The sequence below is a fragment of the Mus caroli genome, unplaced genomic scaffold, assembly GCF_978045245.1.
Source record: "Mus caroli unplaced genomic scaffold, Mus_caroli_1 scaffold_13, whole genome shotgun sequence".
Taxonomy (NCBI): Eukaryota; Metazoa; Chordata; class Mammalia; order Rodentia; family Muridae; genus Mus; species Mus caroli.
Window position 1 is genome coordinate 62,193,004 of NW_028227268.1, and position 24,150 is coordinate 62,217,153.

A 24,150-nucleotide genomic window follows, 5' to 3' on the forward strand; every position below is an offset into this window, starting at 1 on the left:
TCTTCTTTTCTTCAGTTGTTTTATGTTGTTTTGTTTTGTTTTTGTAGCTGAGCAGTGGTGGCTCAGAACTCTGGAAGAGAAGGCAGTCAGATCTCTTTGAATTTGAGGCCAGATTGGTCTACAGATTGAGTTCCAGGAAAAAAAAATAAAACAAAAAACAAAAACAAAACAAAAACAAAGCCAACCAACCAAAAAAAAAAAAAAAAAAAAAAACCTCCACATAAATCCAAAAACCACATTTTGTGTGTGTGTTTGCTTACATGTACCTCTGTACAGCACATTTATGCCTAGCATCCTCAGGGGTGAGAAGAGAAAGTCAGATCCTTCATATATGTGGGTGCTGAAAACTGAGTGCAGACTGAACCTGGTCTGCAAGGCAACAAGTGCTTTTACCCACAAAGCCATTTCCATCCCCAAGCAGGAATCAGCCAGCCTGTCCTCACATCCCCAAGCATCCTCTGGGATGTCTGAGAACAGCCATAGGCAAATCTGAAGCTCTAGTTTGTGTTGCAGATGTTCCTAGGATCACTCCTTACCCAATGGGGTTTAAACCAGTGACCTCCATTGTCCCTCTCGCAGGATTCAGTCACAAAATTAAAAGTTGTTCTCTGCTATAAGCATATCTGAGAATTTTGGGGGTTTATGGTTTTCAGTTTTTTTCAAGACAATGTTTCTCTGTGTAGACCTGGTTGTTCTGGATCTCACTCTGTAGACCAGGCTGACCTTGAACTCTCAGAGATTCACCTGCCTCTGTCTCCCAGGTGCTGGGATTAAAGGTGTGCACCACCACCCCTCTCTGAGTCTGTTTTTATCACAGCGGAAAAAGGTTGCTTTCCTAAGAATCTCCATAAATAAATAAATAAATAAACAAGCAAACAATAAATAATTTACATAATTGAATCCTGAATTAGTAAGCTGCTAAATTCAGAAAAAAGACATGTTTGTGTGAATAGTAATAATTCTTTGTTTTAAATCATGATTAAGTTAAAAGTCCAAATGGGTGGGATTTTTTTTCCTTTGGAACTAATGCCCAAGGAATATCTTGTTAGCTGAGGCTTTATCTACATACCCTCAGGGTACTCAGCCTACTGTAATTAGACAGGGAAGAGTTAGCACTTGCAGTATAAGGCAGAAGTAGACAAATCATAGTGTTAGGGGAGTAGGGCGCATAGTCAGCCAGAAGTCTGGCTGAGTCAGCACATGAAGCCAACAGGTGTTGGACCAGGAAGGAAACTGAGTCAGCACTTGCAATGCACCACAGTTAGCCCTCCCATTACCTCTGGGTCATCTAGAAAGATGGAGGAAGGGTGAAAGGAATAAAGGGAAAATGTCTGCAGCATAGGCAAGGCTTGGAGCGCAGGACCTGAACAACCACATGTGCACTATTATTTTTAGCAGCAATGTGGCTACCCCATATCTGATTGCCCATATGGTCAGCAGTAAACTGTATCCCAGCACTGGCCCATTCCCAGTCGGGGCTATAAGGGTTAGTTTTAATTGTCAACATGATGTAATTTACAGTCATCTGAAGATGAAGTCCTTTTTTGTTTGTTTGTTTTTTGTAGACAGTGTTTCTCTTTGGAGCCCTGGCTGCCTTGGAATTCATTCTATAAACCAGGCTGACATCCAACTCACAGAAATCTGCCTGTTTCTGCCTCCAGAGTACTGGGATTAAAGGATATACCATGGCACAGCTGGCGATTCCCTAATTTGTTCTATGGGCATGTGCTGGGTAATGTCTTAGAGATACTATTTGCAATGATGAAACATGATCAGAAGGGAGGAGAAGAAAAGGTTTATTGGCTTAAAGTTCCACATCATGGTCCACCATTAAAGGAAGTCAGGAAAGGAACTCAGACAAGGTAGGAACCTGGACGCAGGAGCTGATACAGCGGCTATGGAGGGCTGCTTCTTACTGGCTTGCTTATCATGGCTTGCTTAGTCTGGTTTGTTATAGAATATAGGCTCCGCAGCCCAGGGATAGCACTACCCACAGTGGACTGGGACCTCCCCCATCAGTCACTAAGAAAATGCCCTAAGCAGTATCATATGGAGACATTTTCTCAACTGAGGGTCTCCCTTTTCAGAGGACTCTAGCCTGTGCCAAGCTGACATAAAACTATCCCGCATCCTGGACTGTATGGATGTAGGAAAGGAACTGAGCAGAAGAATGCGTTCACTGCCGTCTGCTTCTTGACTGTGAATGGAAAGTGACCAGTTCTCAAACGCCTTCCACCGGGAGGGACTTCCCTGCTGTGATAGACTATAACCTGGAACTGGGAAACACATGAGTGCTCTGTCAGGGAATCCCAGTAACAGGTGCTGCTGTGATACATCTAAGCATGTGGATTTTAGGCCTTTGGAATTGTTTTGTGGAAAGGCTGTCAAAAAAAAAAATTGAAACTTTAGGTTAGAAAATTCATTGAAAGAGGGCTGGAGAGATGGCTCAGCTGTTAAGAGCACTGACTGCTTTTCCAGAGGTCCTGAGTTCAAATCCCAGCAACCACATGGTGGCTCACAACCATCTGCAATGGATTCAATGCCCTCTTCTGGTGTGTCTGAAGACAACTACAGTGTATTCACATACATATCTTTAAAAAGAAAGAAGAGAAGAGAAGAGAAGAGAAGAGAAGAGAAGAGAAGAGAAGAGAAGAGAAGAGAAGAGAAGAGAAGAGAAGAGAAGAGAAGTCAAGTCCTGGTTTCTCTCTCAGAGGACCCGGTTCAGTTCCCAGCACCTACATGGCAGCTCAAAACTGTCTGTGGCTTCAGTTCCAGAGTATCTGACACCGTCATACAGATAAACATGTAGGAAAAAAAACCAATGCACATAAAATTTTAAGAAGTAAAAACCAAAACAACGAAAGAACCCAAACAACCAACCAAATAAAAAGAAAATCCATTGAAAACTGTATACAGAGGTTAAAGGTCATTCTGGTGGGAGCTGGGAAGACAGTAACGTTGAGGGAGCACAGAGGAGGAAGCCCGGCTCATGCGATTTCACAGGGAACAAGGGCTGTGTCAGGACCTATGCCAGGGCCATTCCTGTGGCATGTTGACCAAGCTTGTGGTTTGTTTCATTCTGCCATGTCCCAAGAATTTGAGTGATGCTCAATTTCGAGATAATGGACTAATTTCTTTGACAGAAGAAAAGTATGTAGGCAAGCTTAAAGTTTCAGAGAAGAGTGCAGACAACAAAGCAACCATAACTGTTGCAGAGACTGAATGGAGTCACTAAAGAGAAACCTGGCACTCTGCACGGTGACAGTAGAAAAGTGTTTCTTCAGGGTCAGCACATAGAAGCTGATATTGCTGTGATCCAAGAGAGCTAGGATATGGATATATTATATACACCTCAAGCTGGCAGCATAGCTTGACATACTATCTATGTAGTACTGGTTTTGATGGCAAAGATGCAAGATTGAGAAAGTCATGGAGGGCCACCAAAGCCAGAACTGTGTGGCAGGGTCAGAGTCCCTGAGTGGCCACTGTGTGAGGCTGTGAAGGTGAAACCTAAGCTGTAGTAGATACCCTAGGACTTTGGAGATGCCAGAATCATGGGTTATCTAACAAGAATGGCCACAGGTGTGGAGTGGAGCTGGCCCAAAAGTTAAGCTATGTGAGCTAGCAGGGCTTGAAAATGGATATGCCCAAGCTTTTCCGACCATAGCCGATTATTTTTTTTCCGAGACAGGGTTTCTCTGTATAGCACTGACTGTCCTGGAACTCTCTGTAGACCAGGCTGGCCTCAAACTCAGAAATCCACCTGCCTCTGCCTCCCAAGTGCTGGGATTAAAGACGTTCTTATTCCGAGCCCCAGATAGTATAGATAGAGCTTGGGGACTTGGTGTTTGTGCTGCTGAATTTTTGTTTCGTTTTGATCCTTAATATGCACCGATCCTTCCATTTTGAAAGGGAAATGTTTATTCTCTATCAGTATATGATTTCTATTATTATTATTATTATTATATCTCACCGTTAAGACTTTGGACTTTTATTTTGTGGTTTTTTTTCAAGACAGGGTTTCTCTGTGTAGCCTTGGCTGTCCTGGAACTCATTCTGTAAACCAGGCTGGCCTCAAACTCAGAGATCTGCCTGCCTCTGCCTCCCAAGTACTGGGATTGACTTTGGACTTTGTTGGGATTTTAAAAGTTGAATTGTTATTTTATATTATGAGATAAACCTGAGATTTGAAGAAGAAGGAGTGAAAGTTTACGGTTATGGCTTAAAGCAATGTTTGTCAAATTTATAAGTGGTAAGGTTGTTTGTGTTGCCAACTTTACACAAACCTACCCACTATGGGAGGCAAGAGACCCTGAACTATACACAAGCAGAGAAAGAGAAAGAACTGGGTATGAGCACTCTCACTCTTTTTTTAAAGATTTGTTTTATTTATATGAATACACTGTAGCTGTTTCCAGACACACAAGAAGAGGGCATCAGATCCCTTTACAGATGGTTGTGAGCCACCATGTAGTTGCTGGGAATTGAACTTAGGACTTCTGAAAGAGCTGTCAGTGCTCTTAACCACTGAGCTATCTCTCCAGCCCCACCTGTGCTCTTTACTGTGGATGTAGTGACAGCACTCTCACATTCCTACTGCTCTGACTTCCCTTCCATGATGTCATGACTACCAGTTAAGTTTCTATTGAGGTGATCAGACACCATGAACAGTTAAACTCAGAAAAGAAAGCATTTGATTAGAGGCTTGTTTACACTTTCAGAGGGTGAATTCATGACCATTATGGTGGGGAGTATGGCTGCAGACAGGCAGGTGTTGGAGTAGTCACCAAGAACTTATATTTTGAAACAATCACCAGAGAGAAAGAAGAACAGGGCTTGGCATGGGCTTTTGAAACCTCAAACCCATTCCCAGTGACTCACCTTCAACAGTAAAAGCCAGACCTCCTCATTCTTCCTAAACAGTACAATTGGGACTCAACCATTTAAATATATGAGCCTATGGGGACCGTTATTAAAACCACCGCAGACTATAACCTGAAGTGTGAGCCAAATAAATCCTCTTCTCCCTTAAGTGGCTTGGGTATTTTTATCACAGCAACAAGAAACAAATCTAAGAAAGGGACATAGATCCCCAGTGGGGTCCATCATGTCTCTGACTTGGCACCACAACACTAGATCCTCGAGGCCTCTCAGTAAAGGCAGACCCTCCTGGCTAGCTGCCTCCCAGTTTAAATGTGGGCTTGGCAGTCCCTGGTCAGTACACATTGTTTTTTGCTCATACTGCAGTAGGGCTGAGAAAAGGGTTCAGACACCCCCTAGGCAGTGACTATAGGGTGATGGGAAAGAGAACATGCCCCTGCACTATTTTGTTTGTTTGTTTGTTTTGTTTTTCGAGACAGGGTTTCTCTGTGTAGCTCTGGCTGTCCTGGAACTCACTTTGTAGACCAGGCTGGCCTCCAACTCAGAAATCCACCTGCACCTTCCTCTGCCTCCCAAGTGCTGGGATTAAAGGCGTGCGCCACCACTGCCCGTCAACCCTGCACTTTTATCAGGGTTCCTAGAGAGCTGAGGGCTTTCCCACAGATGTTCCTGGGTAGTAGAGTGTAGATAAGGTAGGGGTAAATGGGAGAGAAAACAGATTTTTACCTCCTGGCTGAGTCACAGGGACCACCTACATAAGTTCCTAGGTTCTTGTGTTTCAGGACAAAGAATTGTATCAGAGATGCATAGTTAGCAATAGAGGCAACTTACTTAAAAAACATTTATAAAGACACTCAGGTAAGGAATGGGCTAGTGATCTGGAAAAATGCATAAACTGAAGTCCTTAGCCGTTACCTGCCTTCTCTAGGCCAAGTTTTTCTCTTGCATGTTGTTTGTTATTGAGTAATCCAGGCGAGGAAGGGATCCCAGGCACTATCAACTGGCATTGATTGATTGATTGATTGATTGATTGATTGATTGTGTCTGGGTGTTCTGTGCACTACACGTGTGCTGTGGTCGTAAGGCCAGAAGAGGGCGTCAGACGTTACTGCAATAGCAGACTGTTGTTAGCTACCACGTGCCAGAAACTGATCCACAGTCCCCTGAAAGAGCTTAACCACTGAACCATCTCCGCAGCCCCTCATACCTTATTCTTGACGTCTCTCTACACATCCCTATTCTTTTGCCACACTTGCACGTGTTACGAGTTTGGCAATCGGAGGCAGAGTTGCATATTCAATTTGAAAACCAGGAACTTTATAGAAACCAGACAAGCATAAAACCTGACTGGGAGGAAAAGGCGTTTTAGGTCAAGCACATCTACAGACCTTCAAAATCTCTGGATTTGTCAGCCGGGCAAGTTCCGGTCAGGAGAGGGGGGCAGTTGACGCCGCGGAGGCAGAGGTAACCTTCGGACTGAAGGTGCACGAGTTCTGGTCTGCAGATGGGAAAGGAGAAAGGTTAAGCTGCTCAAGTCATTGTAAAGTGTGAGAACTGGGGGGGACTCAAGCCCCCAGCGGCCGAAGCCACGGTGAAGGGCAACAGGGCCGAGGCCAAGGGTTGGGCCTCTCAGGCCGTGAGGGCGGGATCGTCGCGCGAAGCGCTCTGGGAGTGGTAGGCGCTTTCTTTCCGCTCTCCTTCAGCCACTCGCTCTGGGCGCCCAAGGACGTCCAGGCGGTGGGCGCAGCGACTCGCACTTTGCGACTCGGAGACTCTTTCCTAAGGCGGATCCCACCCCTCGCCCTCTTGCGCGCGGCAGCTTACAGCAGGCTTCCGGCGTGAGGCATTGTGGGCAGTGTAGTCCTTCTCGCAACCTCCCACCGCGTCCGCGCGGCTCACCGGACTACGTTTCCCTTCGGCTCCGGCGCGCTCGGAGCCGCGTCGGCTCCAGCCCCCGACGAACCGAGAGTCTCCAAGATGGCCGCGTGGGGAAGGAGGCGTCTGGGTCCGGGCGGCGGCGGCTCCCGAGAGAGGTAAGCTGGGCTCGCGACTGCGAGCGAAGGTCGACCGCAGAGCAGGCGAAGCCTCTGTGCCACGCGCGACTCCGGATCGTGTGCCCGCCACGCGCGGGGCCCAGTCCGCGGGGGCCTAGGTGTGGGAGGAGCGGGGCGGCGCGACGGCCAGGAACGAGGGGAGCGCGGCTCGGAGGGGCGGCGACCCGCAGCCGGGTGGGCGGTGAGCAGGGTGAGTGGCTGCGAGGGCCGCCACGCTGTCCTACGAGCGGCGTGTGGGCTCCGGGCCGCTGGCTCGCGCACGTGGCCCGCTCGGCCTGGGCGCCCAGTGTGGCGTGGATGGGCTCCGGGGAGAGGAGGAGGGTAGAGGCTCGCGGCGTAGTGTGCTTTATAGGGGCGTTTGCTGAGAGCGGCAGCGTGCCGGGCGCGCCTCCAAGAGCCTGTGCCTGGCCGCCTTGTGAGCGAGCAATCGTCGCCACTTTTTGAGGGTTCTCTTCGAGCACTTCTGTCCTAAGTCCTTTATAGTGACCTTTCCTACTGAATGCGTTTGGGGGCGCTAGGGGTTTTGTTTCTCCCAGTGATTTCCGGATGACAAGAGTAGTTGACGTGTTTCGTGTTGAACTTGTATGTAGCCTTTTCCTTCTGGGAATTATTTTTAGCTAATAGGTTACTAGAAGCTGTTCAACGACAAGAAGTTTGGGAAGGTGGGTGAATATCGGTGGCGCTACTGGATTAACCTGCCCAGTCGGACTTGCTAAGTCCTCCGCATTTTACTGTGGATGTCAGAAAAAGAAAAGGAAAAAAAAAAGAAAAGTTTGACTTTTTCCCCTCCGTTTCCAATGAGTACTGTCAACCATAAAAGTTGTGTCTCAACTAATCTGCGTTGTTCCTTTTTGACTGATGCATCCCATGTTTCTTGCTATTGCATACAGACAGCTTTTCCATCCCACACTAGTCTTCCTGCTTGGCAGAAGTAGTAGCCAGTTTTACTCTTGAGTTCGGTTATGCTAAATAATCCGCTCTGCGTTTACTGTGACATGGAAAAGCAGTGTCGAGGAGTGTTTTTTTCTAACTCCCACTTATTTCTTAGATAAGAACAGCCAGAGAGGTTATCTTGTTTTCCAAGTCCTTAAATCCCTAAGGATGCTTTCAGGATTTTAATTGCAGCCCAACAGAAGGGAAGAACTTTCCTAGATGACCCAGGATCAGACAGAGATACTCTGAATATTTATGTTTGCTTGTTTTTAGAGCCATGTGTGTAGAGTCATTAGAGTTACTGTGTAGCTCTCTCTGGCTGTTCTGAAACTCACTCTGTTATACCAGGCTGGCCTTGACCTCACAGAGGTCCGCCTGCCTCTGCCTCCCAAGCACTGGGAATAAAGGTTTGGGCCACCACACCCTGCCATACTCTTGTTCTTGGACACAGACTGAAAGGGCCAAACATGCATGCCTCAAGTGTGAGACAGGAGTCTTGTTAGCCTACCTAAGAAAATGGAGAATTTTTCCTTTGTCTTGAAACAGATATTAATTAAAAGCAGTTTGTCAGCCAACCGCTCATAGTTTAGTCCAGGCCTTGCTGGTTGTGCTGCAGCAGCCTTTAAGGGAATTTAAATCCAATGCAGACAGAACTCACTGTAAAGCTAGATAGGGATTGGCTCTCCTCAGAGCCACTGATGCTTGTTCCTCACTGAAGTCTTAACTAGGTAAGGTTATTTTCCAGGGTCCTGTAGGTGTTCAGGTTGTGACCTTTGACCAGGAACTGAAGGTTCTACCAAAGCACGCAGGTGCTGTATGTCTGCCAGGGATGGGCGTCAGATTTTATGATTTGAGAGTTGCCATCTGCCCTCCTTCTGGTGCCTTGAGGTTACCCCTCTGTCGGCCTTTATGGGAAGGGCCCTTCCAGAGAGTTCATTCTCAGAACCCCATCTTCGTCAGGCCTCCCACTCTAGGCTGTGTGTGGAAACACACTGCCTCCTGGCTAGCAGACTGACTTCTGGGCGCACCTCCATTGCTGCTCACTTGGTGGCCTGACAGGGTGGAGCAGACCAGAATAATGTACGCTCAGCACCATAGATTGTGAGCACCAAGTGTATTGGCTCTCGTGACACAAGCTGTTTGTGGCTTCTAAGTGACTCTGTTCCGTGTCACATTTGGACTGACTCAAATTTCAGCTTCATGTTGAGAGAGAGCACTTCCAGAGTTCTTCACACCTTCCTGCCCCTGCCCTGTGCTGAAACCAAAGGGGATGCTGTGTGGTTTGTGGCAAGGCTGGAATGGGCAGTGCTTTGAACAGACACTGTTTGCCAGTGGCTGCACACTCTGGTGCGTATGTTATATTTAAGGCCCTGCTTTGTGCTGGTTGTCAGCTTAGTTTGCAGTGGTTCTTGCGTTGCTTGTTAAGTCCAGAAACACACACTAGTACTAGAGCTGAGTGACAGTTACTGTAGCAGTTCAGTAGCTGCTAGCCATATGTGGCAATTACACTGAAGTTAAAATTAAGTACAGTGAAAAGTGTAGCTCTCAGATAGTAGACCACGTGTCTGGTGTCCAGTACTTGCTTTGGGATAATGACTAAGCCTAGAGAGAAGTTTTCCATCAATAAAATAGATAGGAACAATTCTGATCTAGACTGAAATTGGAGGGGGAAAGGAGCAAACAGAGAGCGGCTTGTGTGTTGATTCTTCTCTCCACTCCATTAAATCTAGGGAAACAACAGTATTTGTAATGAAGAACGTCAAACTCTGAGCTGTAACCTGAATTCTTGTCCAAAATTGAGCATACTGACAGCGAGCACAGCAAACAGATTGCCGTTTGTCCTGCTGGCCTCTTTGAGGCACACTTATCCATCTAGGAAAGCAGAGCAGGTATCTGTGTTCTACCACCTAGGTGCCAGCCTGGACCAGCTCTCAGACAGCCCTGCCTGTCCTTTCATGGCTTACTTGGTGCTGCTCAGAGCTCCTGAGCATCTCTGAGATCTCCATGAGTGTTGGAATGTGAGTATGGCCCTGTACTCTGAGTTCCTTTTTTGATGATCTTGTAAAGATAATTGATCTGCATCTGATCATGATACAAGTGTGGCTTGGGGTATTCAAGTTTCCTTCCTCAGTTCTGGGCATTTGTTAGGCAGCAAGTTGTCATGGGGTTGGTTGCCTCCACATCCTTCCCTGCCACCTTTTCTTGGAAGACCATGCCATTTGTGAATATGGGGGGACAAGGTCCCAGTGCCATTATAGGGTTAGTACCTACTACAGCTGAACAGCCATTGTTTACATTCCTGGGATGATAGACCCCCTTTCTGCTCTAATCCTTTTAGAGCTGAGGACTCTAGGGATTTGAGGCATTTAGTATTTCAAGAGGCTCTCATTCTGGCTTTGGTATGTATGGTAGGATTCTTCCTCCTGATCTGGATGAGGTGAGCAGGCCTGGGACATACAGCAAAGTCTCTTGACCTGTAGCCACTGGATGGGGGTGAGGCATGGGGGTTCTGCCTGTGGCTCACAGCTGAGCCACATGTTTTGCTCACAGACATTAATGTGTAGGTTGGCCTCTGCCATGCTCCAGCCTTTGGGGTATATTTCTGTTTCCCTGGGTTTTATTCAAGCAGCCTGAGTTCCACTTGCTTTGACATCTGCTTCTATGTCAGTCCTGCAAGCTTATTTCAGTGGATCCCACCTCTGAAAAAGGCAGGGTTGACAGTGTCCATCGAGGAACAACAAATAGGCTGAGACCTCTCTGGCCAGCTTGGGTTGGTCATAGCTTGCTTCTTCAGAGGACAAAGAGCTGTGGCTGGGATGGGAAGTGTGGTTCAAGAGCTGCCATGTGTGAAGATTGTTCTTACTGCCTCTGTGTGGGTCCTGGTGCCAACAGGGAGTCTAGTGGGCCCAGAGTTCCTGGGGAAGCCAGTAACCATTGCGTTCTCATCACAGGTCTTCAGATGAAGGCGGTGTAGAAGAGTTTCTGCCTCTCTGACGATTATTGGGGCTACCACTAGTTGCCTGTGTCTGTCAGTGCTTGAAATGGTACAGTGCCAGAGGGCTGGGGTTTTTACTTTACCAGTGGATTACATTTAAACAGCTATAGATCTTTTGCTCCTGTCCTCTTTTGCACCCAGCCAGGTCCTCACACTCTCTCATGCTTTGGGAAACGAGGGAAAGTGGCTCAGGGTAGCAAAGTGGTTTGGTTTTCCAAGGCAGGGTTTCTCTGTGTAGCCCTGGCTGTCCTGGAACTCAATCTGGAGACCAAGCTGGCCTCAAACTCAGAGATCCACCTGCCTCTGCCTCCCGAGTGCTGGGATTAAAGATGCATGCAAGGTTTGTTTTAATGGTGTGTTTGAATGTGCACCTGTGAGTGGAGCTGCAGTTGCAGGTGGCTGTGAGCCACCTCAGGTGGGTATTCAGCTGGTGTTCTCTGGAAGGGCAGTGCCATTGTGCCACAGTAGCTTTGCTCCTGTCCCTCGAGTTCAGGCAGAGCCAGATGGGGAGGATACCTTGATGAAAGCATCCTCTGTTTGTTGTGGTTATTGTTTGTTTTTAAAAAGGCCCAAGCACCAGGTGCTAGCCTAGATAGATGGAGTTTCCACTTGAACCCTGCCTGAGAAACTGGGGCCTAGGAAATGAACCTTCAGATTGAGTTCTGGATCTAGAGACCTCCCAGCCCCCAAACACACACACACACACACACACACTCTCTCTCTCTCTCTCTCTCTCTCTCTCCTCCCCTCCCCCTCCCTCTCATTCTCTCTTACTCTCCCTCCCTCTCATTTTCTCTTACTCTCCCTTCCTTCTCCCCCCTTCCTCTCTGCCTTAGCAGTGGGGGCCCCATGGGTATCTGATCTCTGCTCTGTATAGATTATTGAATAAATATTTGGGTTTTGTTTGTTTTTGAGCTAGGGTCTCATATAACCCAGGCTTTCATTGAACTTTGATGCAGCAGAGAATGAGCTGGGCTTTTGACCCATTGTTGATCAAAGCCAGGGCCTTGTACAAGCTCTGTACCCACGCCAAGCTACATCCCCAGCTTGATTTGGTTTTGTTTCTTTCTTTCCCTCCCTCCCTCCCTCTCTCCTTCCCTCTTTCTTCCCCTCTTCAGGAAGGAGTTTCCCAAAGAACTTGAACTCAGGTTTAGAACTCAGTCTTCTTGCCTTAGCCTTCAGGGTAGCTGGTACTACAAGTATGTCTTACCAAGCTCAGGTGAGAGTTTTCTTTTTAAGAAAAAAAAAAAAAAAAAACATAATTGGTCAGTAGTTATGCACACTTTTAAGTCCAACACTAGGAAGGAGATGTAGGTGGATCTTTGTGAGGTCAGCCAGGGCTACACAGAGAACCCCTGTCTCAAAACAACAACAAAAAGGCTGTAGGGGGCAGGAGGATTCACAAGCAGGAAGCTCTCAAGAGGCGCATCAAGTGGGTATGAGTGCTTGAACACCTGAGTTCAGAGTCTTAGCACTTACCTAAATGCTGGGCATGGCTGTCTCTGTGCTGTTACCCCAGAATTTGGGGAAGAGGGTCAGGGAAGGGTAAGTCTTGAGGCGTGCTAGCCAGCTAGCCTAGCCGCATAGCAAGCTTTTGCTTTAGTGCTGTTAGAAATGGGTCTGAGGTCTCAGGGAAAGGATTACACCGTGCAAGGAACAGAACATGAAGGTTTACTTCTGCAGAAGGAAGGCTGTCCAGCTGTCCATCAAGCCAGCCACGGAGGCAAGCACAGCAGCAGAGCTTCATGCTTCCATGAGTCTGCTAACAGAAGGTAGCGGATTTCCTGTTCACAAGGAAAGTGTGCTTTGAGAGCAGAAGGCGCAGTCTCGAGCACATACTCTGATCTTAGACAAATGTAAGGTTTGGGCTTGTCCCAAGATCAGAGCTTCTAGACCTAGGAAGAGTAAGACCACAGGCAGGTCCCAGTGGTCGGAAGAGCACACCCAAACCCTCGCCAGCCAAAGGAGACGCAGATTGCAGGTAACTTCCTTTGTTTCATTTGAATAGAAAAGACACAGCACATTCCACATACTCAGGCTCCCTGTCTCAAGACAGTGAGGTAGCCAGGGATAGAGGAGAGCACCTCTACTTGCGTGTGCTTGCTGGCTTTATTTTGCTGTAATTTAAGTTTTCTTTTACATTTATTTGTGTGCGGTCACACCATAGTGTGTGCAAGTGGAGGTTAGAAGACAATTTATTGGAGTTGGTTCTCTTCCCTCAAATATAGAAGTCTGAAGGATTCACGCATGATGACAAGAACCTTGGTCCTTGGAGCCTCTCACAGACCTCTTGTTTTGTTTTTAAACAGAAAAGTCTTATCAAAAATAAAATGTTAAGGTCAACTGTTAGACCCTCATTGGAAGAAAATGGCTGTTGATCTTTTGGTGTACAGAGCCTTAGATACATGTTCCATATAGCTCTCTTAGGTTTTTAAAAATTACATTAAATATGTTAAGCTAACTTAATATATGATACCTCTTACAAGCATAGTGCTAAGTGAGAGAAGCCTGTTGCAAACCCCACCCCATGTGTGGTTCTGCTTCTCTGGAGTCTCGGAATTGGCAAATCCAGAGTCAAGAAGCAGGTTGGTAGCTACTAACAACTGAGAAGGACCAAGGGAGAGGACAGGGCCCCTAAGGGATGCAGTTTCTGGGGTGATGAAAGTGGCATAAAATTACGGGATTGATGCTGAGCTACCTGAAACGCAGATCCTTCCACCTCCACCGCCCATGTGCATGGAGAGTGGGAGTGCAGCACCATATTTCACATGATAAAATGTGTTTAAAAATACAAACCAAGGGTTCCGTTATCAGTCTATCAAAAAGTACTATCAGCTACATATAGTGGCGCATGCCTGCAGCCCTGCACTTGGGATGTGGGGCAGGAGAATCAGTTCAGTCATCCTCTGTTACAGATTGAATTCAAAGACCTTGTCTCAAATAAATTAGAAATAAAGTCTTTACTTCACAGTTGCCACAATGACTATTAAAAGAAACCAGGCCCAGTAAGGCTTGCTAGGTAAGGATGAGTCCCTGGGACTCACATAGTGGGAAGAGAAAGCTAACCCCTGGAGCGCTGACCTCCACGTGCACTCTGGCATGTATGTGTCCTTTGAAATGAAATATGAAGTTAAGATAAGTGGGACTGGAGAGCCAGCTTGGTTAGGTGGAGCACTGGCTGCTCTTCCAGAAGGCCTGGGTTCTAGTCCCTTGTGGCAGCTTACAACTGACTGTCAGTAACTCCAACCAGTACCACACATACAGGTGGTGCACAGGCATACATGCAAGCAAAACAACCTTACATGAAACATAAAATTTAATCTAGAAATAAGTATAAAAACAGAGTTTTAAAAATAAAACTACTGTGTTGCCTAGCAACTTTACATCTGGGTATTTGTCCAAAAGAATTGAAATAGGGAGGCAGGCGGATTTCCGAGTTCGAGGCCAGCCTGGTCTACAAAGTGAGTTCCATGACAGCCAGTGCTACACAGAGAAACCCTGTCTCGAAAAACCAAAAAAAAAAAAAAAAAAAAAAAAAGAATTGAAATAGGAGGCCAAAGAGATGGCTCGGCATTGGCTGATGAGAGATCTGTCCGAGGAACCCACATAAGGGCAGGAGAGCTGACATCTGTGACTTCCATACATTAGCCAGATGTGATGGTGCACACCTTTAATCTCGGTACTCAAGAGGTAAGGGGCCGTGGATCTCTGAGTTCAAGACCAGGTAGTAGGTAGTAAGTTCCAGAACAACTAGGGTTACATAGTAAGACCCTGTCAGAGGAGGAGGAGGAGCTAAAAGTTTAAAAAAAATTTTGTTTGTTTTTAAAAAAACATTGAAATGCAATAGGCACTGCACACAGAAACAGATACCCCATGGATGTGCGGGACCTAGAGTAGCTGAGTGGGATAGAAGGCAGGGCGGTAGGTACAAGGGGGCTCGATGGATTTAAACCTCCTGGAGATTAGTTCTGTAATGGTGTAGCTGTATTTAACAAGGTGCTAGATTTTTTTTTTGTTTTGTTTTATTTTGGTTTTTGGTTTTTCCAGACAGGGTTTTTCTGTGTAGTCCTGGCTGTCCTGGAACTCACTCTGTAGACCAGGCTGGCCTCGAACTCAGAAATCTGCCTGCCTCTGCCTCCCAAGTGCTGGGATTAAAGGTGTGCGTCATCACTGCCGGCAAGGTGCTAGATTTTGTTGTGTATATTTTATCACAGATAATTGAATTTGTGTTTCAGTCAAGCAGTCATGGCCCACATTTTTAATCCCAGGACTCAGCAGGCAGATCTCTTGTGAGTTCAAGACCTGCCAGGGATGCCCTGTTTGAAACAAGCAAAACCAAAAACCTTGTACTTAATCACTTAGCAAGTAGGAAGCAAGTCTTGCCTTTCCCACATAGCAGAGACCACCTTGCGTCTTGGCTTGCGAAGCCTCCCTTCCTTACTTTTCCTACTTGACAATTGAAGACGAGCCAACAGAGCTTTTTAGCTTTGTACCTAAGTGAAGCATGAAGGCACCTGCTGCTTGCATGTGCACTACAGGGCCCTGTTCCTGGCAGCATACTTAGTGGGCAGATTTGATCTCATCATACAGCTCAGCTCTAAACGGACTTGGGTCTTGATCAGATGTTTTTAGACTTTGGGAAGACTGATATTTGAGGATTGGCCTTGGGTGGGGGTGAGGTAGGAACTACAGAGTCCTGTACACAGCCTCCCAGACATTCGTAGGGTACTTGTATCCCAGAGAGTTTCCCATATTGCTGCTTTCTGCTGCAATGCCAGCATTTCCAAGTGACTCCTCTGCTAACTATGCCCCTCCCTTACATAAAACTGATTGATCTAGGCATGGCCCATGCCCTGAGATACTGGAGCAAGGTTGCCGCCTATTCTGCTGAAGGGCTCAGGATAGAGTGACCCCTATCTGGAAAAAACAAAAAGCAAAAATAAATAAATAAATAAATAAATAGGAGCCAGGTCATCATAGCACATGTCCTTAGCCCCAGCACTTGAGGCACAGGCAGGCGGATCTCTGAATTCAAGGTTCAAGGACTTCCTGGTGGTCTACAAAGTGAGTTTCAGGACAGCCAGGGCTATCCATAAAAACCATGATAGGAGCCGGGCATGGTGGCGCACGCCTTTAATCCCAGCACTCGGGAGGCAGAGGCAGGTGGATTTCTGAGTTCCAGGACAGCCTGGTCTACAGAGTTAGTTCCAGGACAGCCAGGGCTATACAGAGAAACCCTGTCTGGAAAAACAAAACAAAAACAAAAAAAAACATGGTAGGGCCATGAGGTGGAGAAGAGAGAAACAACACTGACCTCTGGCCTCCAAATGCTCATACCGACCTGGTACTTACACATGCATACAACACAGAACAAGAGTTGTATTATAGACAGTGTTCTCTACTTTGCCTTTCCCCTGACTCTCAGCTGCCATTTCACACTGGAGCATCATTGCAGGAGGGTGCAGTATTCTATCCCCAATCTGAAAAGCTTCACATTTTGAAACATTAAGTGCTCATTTGATGCCACAAGTGGGAAATCCCACACTCCATCATTGACATGACAGGCAGTCACAATGCAGGTGCACTCAGAATATCTTACAGAATATCTTAGGTGCACTTGTAATGAGTTAGGGTTACTAGGACTGTGATTAAACACCATGACCAAAGCAAGTTGGGGAGGAAAGGGTTTATTGGGCTTACACTTCTCATCCATAGTCTATCAATGAAGGAAGTCAGGACAGGAACTCAAGCAGGGTTGGAACCTAGAGGGCAGGTTCCTATTAGGACAGAGGCCATGGAGGAGTCCTGTTATCTTTTTTTTTTTTTTTTTTTTTTTTTTGGCTTTTCCAAACAGGGTTTCTCTGTATAGCCCTGGCTGTCCTGGAACTCACTCTGTAGACCAGGCTGGCCTCAAACTCAGAAATCCACCTGCCTCTGCCTCCCAAGTGCTAGGATTAAAGGTGTGCCACTGCCTGGCAGGAGTGCTGTTCCCTTGGCTTGTCCCTCATGGCTTGCGCTGCCTACTTCAGTTCTTTTTTCCATAATATTCTTATTGATTACTTGCGGATTTCACATGAAACTTGAGCTAGTTCTCTAGTCCTAGAAACTTCCTAGTCCTGTCAGGTTTGCCCATACACATACCCTTGGGGCCTTCCCTTTCACCCCAAAAGAATAAGAAAAACAAAACCAGAAAAAATCAAATTTGTATTGCCCATATAGGTGACTAGCCTCTTAAAACTACCCACACCCCCACCAGAAGCCATTAATTGTGGAGGGCTACACTTCAACCCCATTTAAGAATTAAGAATTCTTAATTAAATGGCTTTCTGTCACTTTTGGGGGGGTCAGGGTTGTTACAGAAGCCTTCTATGTCCCTCTTTCTCAACTATGAGTCTGTGGGCATCAGTACCATGGCAATAGTCACATCCAGTTAGTCGAGTCAGTCAGTGGGAGCATGGGCCACAGGCATCCACGTCAGCGTACTCTCTTACAGGACATAGGAGCACCAGTCCAGGGATGGAACCACCCACAACTGGCTGTGGTTTCCCCCCATCAATCACTAAGAAAATGTGCTGTAGCTGGAGCTTAGGGAGGCATTTTCCCAACTGAGATTCTCTCCTTTTCAGATGACTCTGGCTTGCGTGGAGTTGACATAAAACTAGCCAGCACAGCCGGGTGTGGTGGCGCACGCCTTTAATCCCAGCACTCGGGAGGCAGAGGCAGGCGGATTTCTGAGTTCGAGGCCAGCCTGGTCTACAAAGTGAGTTCCAGGACAGCCAGGGCTACACAGAGAAACCCTGTCTCGAAAAACCAAAAAAAAACAAAAAAACAAAAAACTAGCCAGCACAGCGTGTGTAAGGCAAGGATACACTGAACTGAACTTCACATTTAGGGTGTATCCCCATGACATCTTCTTGTCTGTTGACTATTCTCCGATCTGAATACATCCAAAGTCCAGAAGGACACTCACTGTTCTTCAGCATTTCTGATGAGGGATACTCAGCCAAGTAGCAGCAGTAGTCATTGTTTTTATTCTGTTTACAGTACCAATGGTCAGATCACCTAGAATTAAGGCCCAGGGCTTACTCAGTTGGGGCCAGCTCCTGCCCATCACTTGTCCTGCTTCCATTTTCCACTGGTGTGGAAACCAAGCTTTTGGCTGGCTTTTTTGGCTGGGATTTGACTCAGACATAAAAGCCAACCACTCAAGCTGGAGTGGCTGAGAGATGGCTGGACTTGGCTCTTTCCTGGAGAGTTGAGCACCATTTACTGAAGTAGATAAGACCCTTCAAAACCCACACATGCCATGGCATGCAGGACTCCCTCCTACCAGTGCTTAGTATGCCGATACCTTGTCTGACCCAAGGGGGCTTGTGCTTCATGGATGTTTGGTTCTAGTGTTTCCATTTTCTTCCTGGAAGTGTACACTTCTCTAAAGATTCTACCATCCCAAAGGAGACTCAGGACTATTTTTCTTAACTAGCTGTCCCCAAAGAATTGGTGTCTCCGGTATCTATGGTGTATACCTGTGAACTTGAGAGACCTCCTGTGTGGCACTCGTGCTTCCTCTTGTTGTTTGCTTTGGTTTTCATTCTGTATAGTTGGAACCAGGTCCATAGTGGGTAGGAAAGGTAGGAATGTGGTGAGCGCATCTACAGAACCAGCTCAGGAACATGAGGCACACCTGTGTTTGTAGTTGCTGTAAAACAGCTCTGATGTTCATAGAACAGCCTGCAGTTGAGGACCTGAGAGTGACCTTTGACGCAGGGCTCTTTCCTGGCTGTGTGTGTTCCATGTCACTCCACTTTATGCGCTGGCCTCCCTTTCCAAACATGTCTCAAACCATGAACATGCTCACTCATTTCTCCTGACAAATAGCAAGACAGAGGCTCTCTTGGGCTGACCTGGGTAGATTAAGTACAGGAGGTGCTGGGAACTGGGCAGGAAGACAGTAGAAGTGTCCTCTGCCGAGTGATCTGTTTTTAAGATGGAGCAATCTGTCATAGTAAAGCTAAAAGTGCTTTACTGAGGCAAACTTTCTCCTGTGTTCAGGATGGCCACAGCCTGCAGGGCAGAGAAGGCTGTGACACTAAAGCTGACTGGTATTGCAGCCTGCAATCCCACATTTTGCCTTGAGTTCTGCAGTGGGGGGAAGAATTGCTTCAGATACTCCGCATGGGGAGGCGCCCTGTTCCCGGTTTTTTTAAAGTGGGCAGGGCTTCTGCCTGGAATCTCAGTCTCACAGATGGGTGTGTAAATTGGTCCTTTGGTTTTTTTTATTGGTTGATGAACATGAAGCCACAAAGGGAATCTCTTGGCCATGAGTGCACCCACTTGGAAACAGAATCCATGAACTGCCCTCTACTATTGAGGGACTTTTTTGTTTTTGAGTCTCCTATACAGCTTAGGCCAGCTTGGGACTCTGTCATCCTTGTGCAGGCTCCTGAGTGCTGGTATTGCGGGCGTGTGCCAGCATGGCTGGTCTCAACTCTGACTTTGAGCCAGAAAGACCTCAAGCTATTTATTGGCTAAAAGTGTCTGACAGTAATTGTGAACTGTTGTGAAGAAGCAACTGCAGTGCCCTGCTCACCTTCCTCCCCTTGAACTTTACTCTAAATGGAGAAAGTCCACAGAAGATGTTCATGGAAAATGACTGCTTTCCAGTTGGGATTGTCGGCTTCCTGGGGGCTCTCGGGGGTCTGCAACATGGCATGTCGATGGACAGGCTGCTGCGGCCATGGCCCATGCTGTGGCTTCTTTTTATTTTCATTTTTTGTGGTGTTAGGGTTGAGTGAGTACAGGGGCCCTGTGCAGACTAGGCAGACTCTCTCTGAGCCATCTCCATTCCCCATGCTGAGGCTTCTGGTCCCACCCCAAGGGATAGCCTTCTCCCCGGAGCACACCTGACTTGGGGCTTGTGATTTAATTAAGCCTTACCTAAGCCCAGCTTAATTGGAGTCACTGTTTGAGGGTAAAGTATTTGTATTGCCTGAGTTCAAGCCTGAGTTCCCTTTTTACTAAGGGGCTGCTGGCCTGGGTATGGGGATCCCCCTCCCCTGTACTTGGAATGCAGTTTTTTTTCTCACTGTGTCGACCAGACAGGTCTTGAACTCAGAGATCTGCCTGCCTTTGCCTCTGGGGTATAGAGGGTAAAGGTGAAGACCACCATGCCTGCCCACCTTTGTGACCTTTTGTTTCACTATTTCTTTCGGGGGGCGGGGGGGCGGAATGTTGTCTTGTAGTTTGGGCTCTGAAGCAAAGAAAACCTGTAAGTGGGATGTTCTTGAAGCTGAGGCAAACATTTGCCCAACCCTGTACACTCAAATAGGTTAGACTGTTCAACCTAACCTCCTTGTCTTTTCCCTCCACTAAAGGGTTAGCCTCTCAGCTACAGACTGCTACATTGTGCATGAAATCTACAGTGGGGAGAACGCCCAGGACCAGTTTGAGTATGAGCTGGAGCAGGCGCTGGAAGCCCAGTACAAGTACATTGTGATAGAGCCCACCCGCATTGGAGATGAGACAGCACGCTGGATCACCGTAGGCAATTGCCTGCACAAGACGGCCGTGTTGGCAGGTACTGCCTGCCTCTTCACCCCATTGGCACTGCCCCTGGATTACTCCCACTACATCTCCCTGCCCGCTGGTGTGCTGAGCCTGGCCTGCTGTACCCTCTATGGGATCTCCTGGCAGTTTGACCCTTGCTGCAAGTACCAGGTGGAGTATGATGCCTATAAACTGTCCCGCCTGCCTCTGCACACACTCACCTCCTCCACACCAGTGGTGCTGGTTCGGAAGGACGACCTGCACAGAAAGAGACTGCACAACACAATAGCCCTGGCTGCCCTGGTGTACTGTGTAAAGAAGGTTTATGAGCTCTACGCCGTATGACTGCAGGAGAGTGGGACGAGAAGCAGAACCACAGGGCCCACAGGACTCAGATCCCTACAGCAACACTGGGTTTTCTCTGTGAAGCAGCAGCACCTGGGAAAGTGTTTGGTTTAATACTTGTTATTTTTTTAAGCAAAAATAACAGATCATGGGTGTGCCAGGGGTTTCTTCAGCTCATTACACTAAGATGTCTATTTCCATAACCCAGGAGTGGCTCCCAGGCTGTGGAAGTCTGACTGAGCAGTGGAGTATGGATAGGAGCCAATGCTACTTTCTGAGGGGTGTGAACTTGCTGTGGGGGTGTCTTAAGTGTATTGTTTAACTATACCATTCAGAAGCCAACCGGAAGCTATTGACCATTAAAATTATGAGAATTTCAACTTCTGTTCTCTTTTCTGCCTGTACCTGCAGAGGCTGCTGTGTGTGAGATGGGCAAGTGCTGCAGACGCACCCTGCTGTGCCTCCTTGCAGCAGAGTGGCTCTAGAGCTAACATCCTGCCAGAAAGAATGCATAATAGGAATAGCTACCCTGGCTTCTGGCCTGCTAGTCTAGCCCAGTCATGCTCCCCCTTAGCCATGCTGTTTGTTACCACGGTCCCTTTGGCTCACCTGGGAGCATCACACCCAGAAGCCCTTCTCCAAAGACTGACTTAAAGAGAGCACAGAAATCTCTGCTGTTAACTATGTTCATCCCAGTGAACTCTATGTTACTGAGTTCATCCCAGTGCCCCAGGCTGTGGGAGGCGCCTCTGCCCAGGGCAATGAATCTTAAGAGGTTTGTTTTTGAGACCTACTTTCTTGCTGTACTGGAACTTGCTGTGTAGAACCAGGCACAGGCCTGGAACTCAGGAGTGTTGGGGTTAAAGGCATGTGTGCCACCACAACCAGCTTTGTCTTTTTTTTTTTTTTTTTTTTTTCTCCCCTAAGGCTCTCAGTAAGTGGAAAATGATTCCCTGGATGAAGGCTGGGGCATGGCACTTCTCTAGTCTCTGGTATATAGCTAAGCCAGCTTCTCCATAGAAAGTTGTGATGCCCAGCATCAGGAAGGGCCCTAACCTGGGTGTAAGGGTTTAGAGAATTACAGGAGTGATTGATTGAGCCATTTGTGATAGGAGAGGCCCAGAGTTGGGACATTTTAAAAAGCCCACAAAAAGTATAAGGAATCGAGACTTAATTCCAAGTACTGTAGAAATACTAATGGTTCGGGGAATGGTGAAGACGTAACTGCCTTGGCCATGAACAAGTGTCTAGGGCGAATCGGTATCTGGTATCTGAGAGAGCTGACTGGCTGAAGGCTGGCTTTGAGCCTGATGGGTAAGCACCGCATGGGAGAGGTTTCTGTAACAAACAGTTGGTCACCTGGTCTGGCTGTATTCTTTCAGCACATAAGATTGCATGGGGGAGGGGAGGTGACAGTGACTATGGGCTGGGGACCTCATTTCAGCTAAGCAGATGCCCTTGCCCAAAATAGCAACCAGGTACAAACAGCTCCTTCCTATTTCCCAAGCTGCACTGAACAAAGTGACTCTTGTTAAGTGTACTAACCCAGATTCTGAAATGCCATCTTGGTAATTTGGCTCCTGGCCAGAAGAGCAGGGGGAGCTGGGCTGGGCTGGGCTGGGCTGGACTGGGCGAGGGGCAGCATATGGACCTCACATTTTGGTGAGAAGAAAGAAAAGTCACTTGGCCTGGACTGTCCTGTTGGGAACCCACTTGATAAAGAGTTCTGTGTGACCCATTTAGGGCATGTGTCATGGAAGGAATCTAGTCTCAACTGCCTACCTGCTACCACTTTCAGGAGCAGAGCGCTCTATCAAGGGGGGGTTAACAACAAACAAGACAGGCAGATCCTGGGGAGCTCTGTCCACATGGTCCAGTTGTTGTGTCCTTGTTCTTTTTTTTTTTTTTCCTAAAATATTTATTTATTATATGTAAGTACACTGTAGCTGTCTTCAGATACTCCAGAAGAAGGAGTCAGATTTCATTACAGATGGTTGTGAGTCACCATGTGGTTGCTGGGACTTGAACTCAGGACCTTCTGAAGAGCAGTCAGTGCTCTTAACTGCTGAGCTATCTCTCCAGCCCGTGTCCTTGTTCTTAAGGAAAAGTCTTAAGCCCATGGGGCATGAACTTGCCCTGCAGAATGGACTGCTACAGGGTCAGGCATCATCGCTGGCCAGACACCACAGGTCTCACGATCAAGATGGAGACTCTATCTGCCTATCTATCTATCTATCTATCTATCTATCTAATTTATTTATTTATTGTATGTGAGTGCACTGTAGCTGTGTAGATGGTTATGAGCCTTCATGTGGTTGTTGGGAATTGAATTTTTTTTAGGACCTCTGTTCGCTCCAGTCAACTCCACTCGCTCAGTCTCTGCTTGCTCCGGCCCAAAGATTTGTTTATTATTATACATAAGTACACTGTAACTGACTTCAGATGCACCAGAAGAGAGGGTCAGATCTCATTATGGGTGGTTGTGAGCCACCATGTAGTTGCTGGGATTTGAACTCAGGATCTTCGAACAGCCAGTGCTCTTACTCACTGAGCCATCTCGCCAGCCCCCAAGACTGAACTTTTATCACCAAGATACTTGAAGACATTTAAGGATGAAAGGGGCAGGGGAACAAAGTCAGGAGTGCAGTCAGGAACTGGGCTAAAAATGTCAGGAACAAAGTAAACCCAGAGCAGGGGTTGGCAGGGAGGCTGGGCCTTCCAAGCATACAGCTCTGGGTAACTGCAGGTAGGAAGAGAGGGCTTGGGTTGGCTGGGAGTAGCTATGCATTACAGAGCCTCGCTGATGGCTCTTGCCCTCAAAACTAGGCTTAGGTCATCAGCTGGCATGAGAAGCAAAGGACATGGCCAGAGTGTCTATAAGTATGCAGGTCACATGAATCCTTGGTCCCCTCACTTTTGGAGTGAGGCCTCTGTAGCTCTTAAGTTGCCTATCAGTGTCTCCCCAAACCAGCCTCAACAGTTTAATGTTCTATCCTGTGAGGACTGAGTGTGCTGTTGCTATGGCTTATCATTTTATTCAATGGAGAGGAAAGAATGGTAGCTGGACGTGATCCTTCTCAAAGTGCCAGCCAATGGGTGTCAGAGCTGGGTGCTTTGTAACTTTATGCCACCAGGGACTAGGCTGCAGCCCTAGGATAGTTATTGCTGGCAATGACTGATTCCCCCCTAGCAGTGTGATCTACTATGAACACTAAGGGGTCCTTCCCTCCTCCCTGGAGGGTAGATGGTATCTGTGGAAGATGAGAGGCCACCCATGATCTGTATCCACATTTCACCCACAATTCTTGAGCCATCTAGGACAAGGTGTGGGCCATGGTAAATAAGTCACCCGGTCCGGTCACATACTCACCTTCTTTCTCCCGGGGAACTTGAAAG

The 24,150-nt window shown here is 47.3% G+C and overlaps 1 protein-coding gene and 1 long non-coding RNA gene across 3 annotated transcripts; one reads left to right on the top strand and one right to left on the bottom strand.

Annotated features, from left to right (window-relative positions):
• Window positions 1–2,559: 2,559 nt before the first annotated feature.
• LOC147001497 (uncharacterized) lies at window positions 2,560–6,324 on the bottom strand. The gene is made up of 2 exons (XR_015045055.1): window positions 6,089–6,324; window positions 2,560–5,989 (listed from the first exon to the last, which is right to left on the bottom strand). It is a non-coding gene; the product is annotated as an uncharacterized LOC147001497 (long non-coding RNA).
• A 425-nt stretch (window positions 6,325–6,749) lies between these two features.
• On the top strand, window positions 6,750–21,134 carry Tmem11 (transmembrane protein 11). Of its 2 annotated transcripts, XM_021176661.3 has the most exons (3): window positions 6,843–6,914; window positions 9,599–9,886; window positions 20,238–21,134. In XM_021176661.3, exons 2-3 carry the CDS (start codon window positions 9,873–9,875, stop codon window positions 20,752–20,754), a joined length of 531 nt encoding a protein of 176 aa, XP_021032320.1. In that variant the 5' UTR covers window positions 6,843–6,914; window positions 9,599–9,872; the 3' UTR covers window positions 20,755–21,134. The 2 variants fall into 2 exon arrangements, with proteins under 2 accessions (XP_021032319.1, XP_021032320.1); XM_021176660.3 differs by lacking the exon at window positions 9,599–9,886 and having other exon boundaries at window positions 6,750–6,914.
• Window positions 21,135–24,150: the final 3,016 nt, after the last annotated feature.

Coding starts and splice junctions, on each gene's coding strand:
- Tmem11 (XM_021176660.3), top strand. CDS start 6,859: ATGGCCGCGTGGGGAAGGAGGCGTCTGGGTCCGGGCGGCGGCGGCTCC. Junction 6,915..20,237: donor GGCGGCGGCTCCCGAGAGAG/GTAAGCTGGGCT, acceptor CCTCCACTAAAG/GGTTAGCCTCTCAGCTACAG.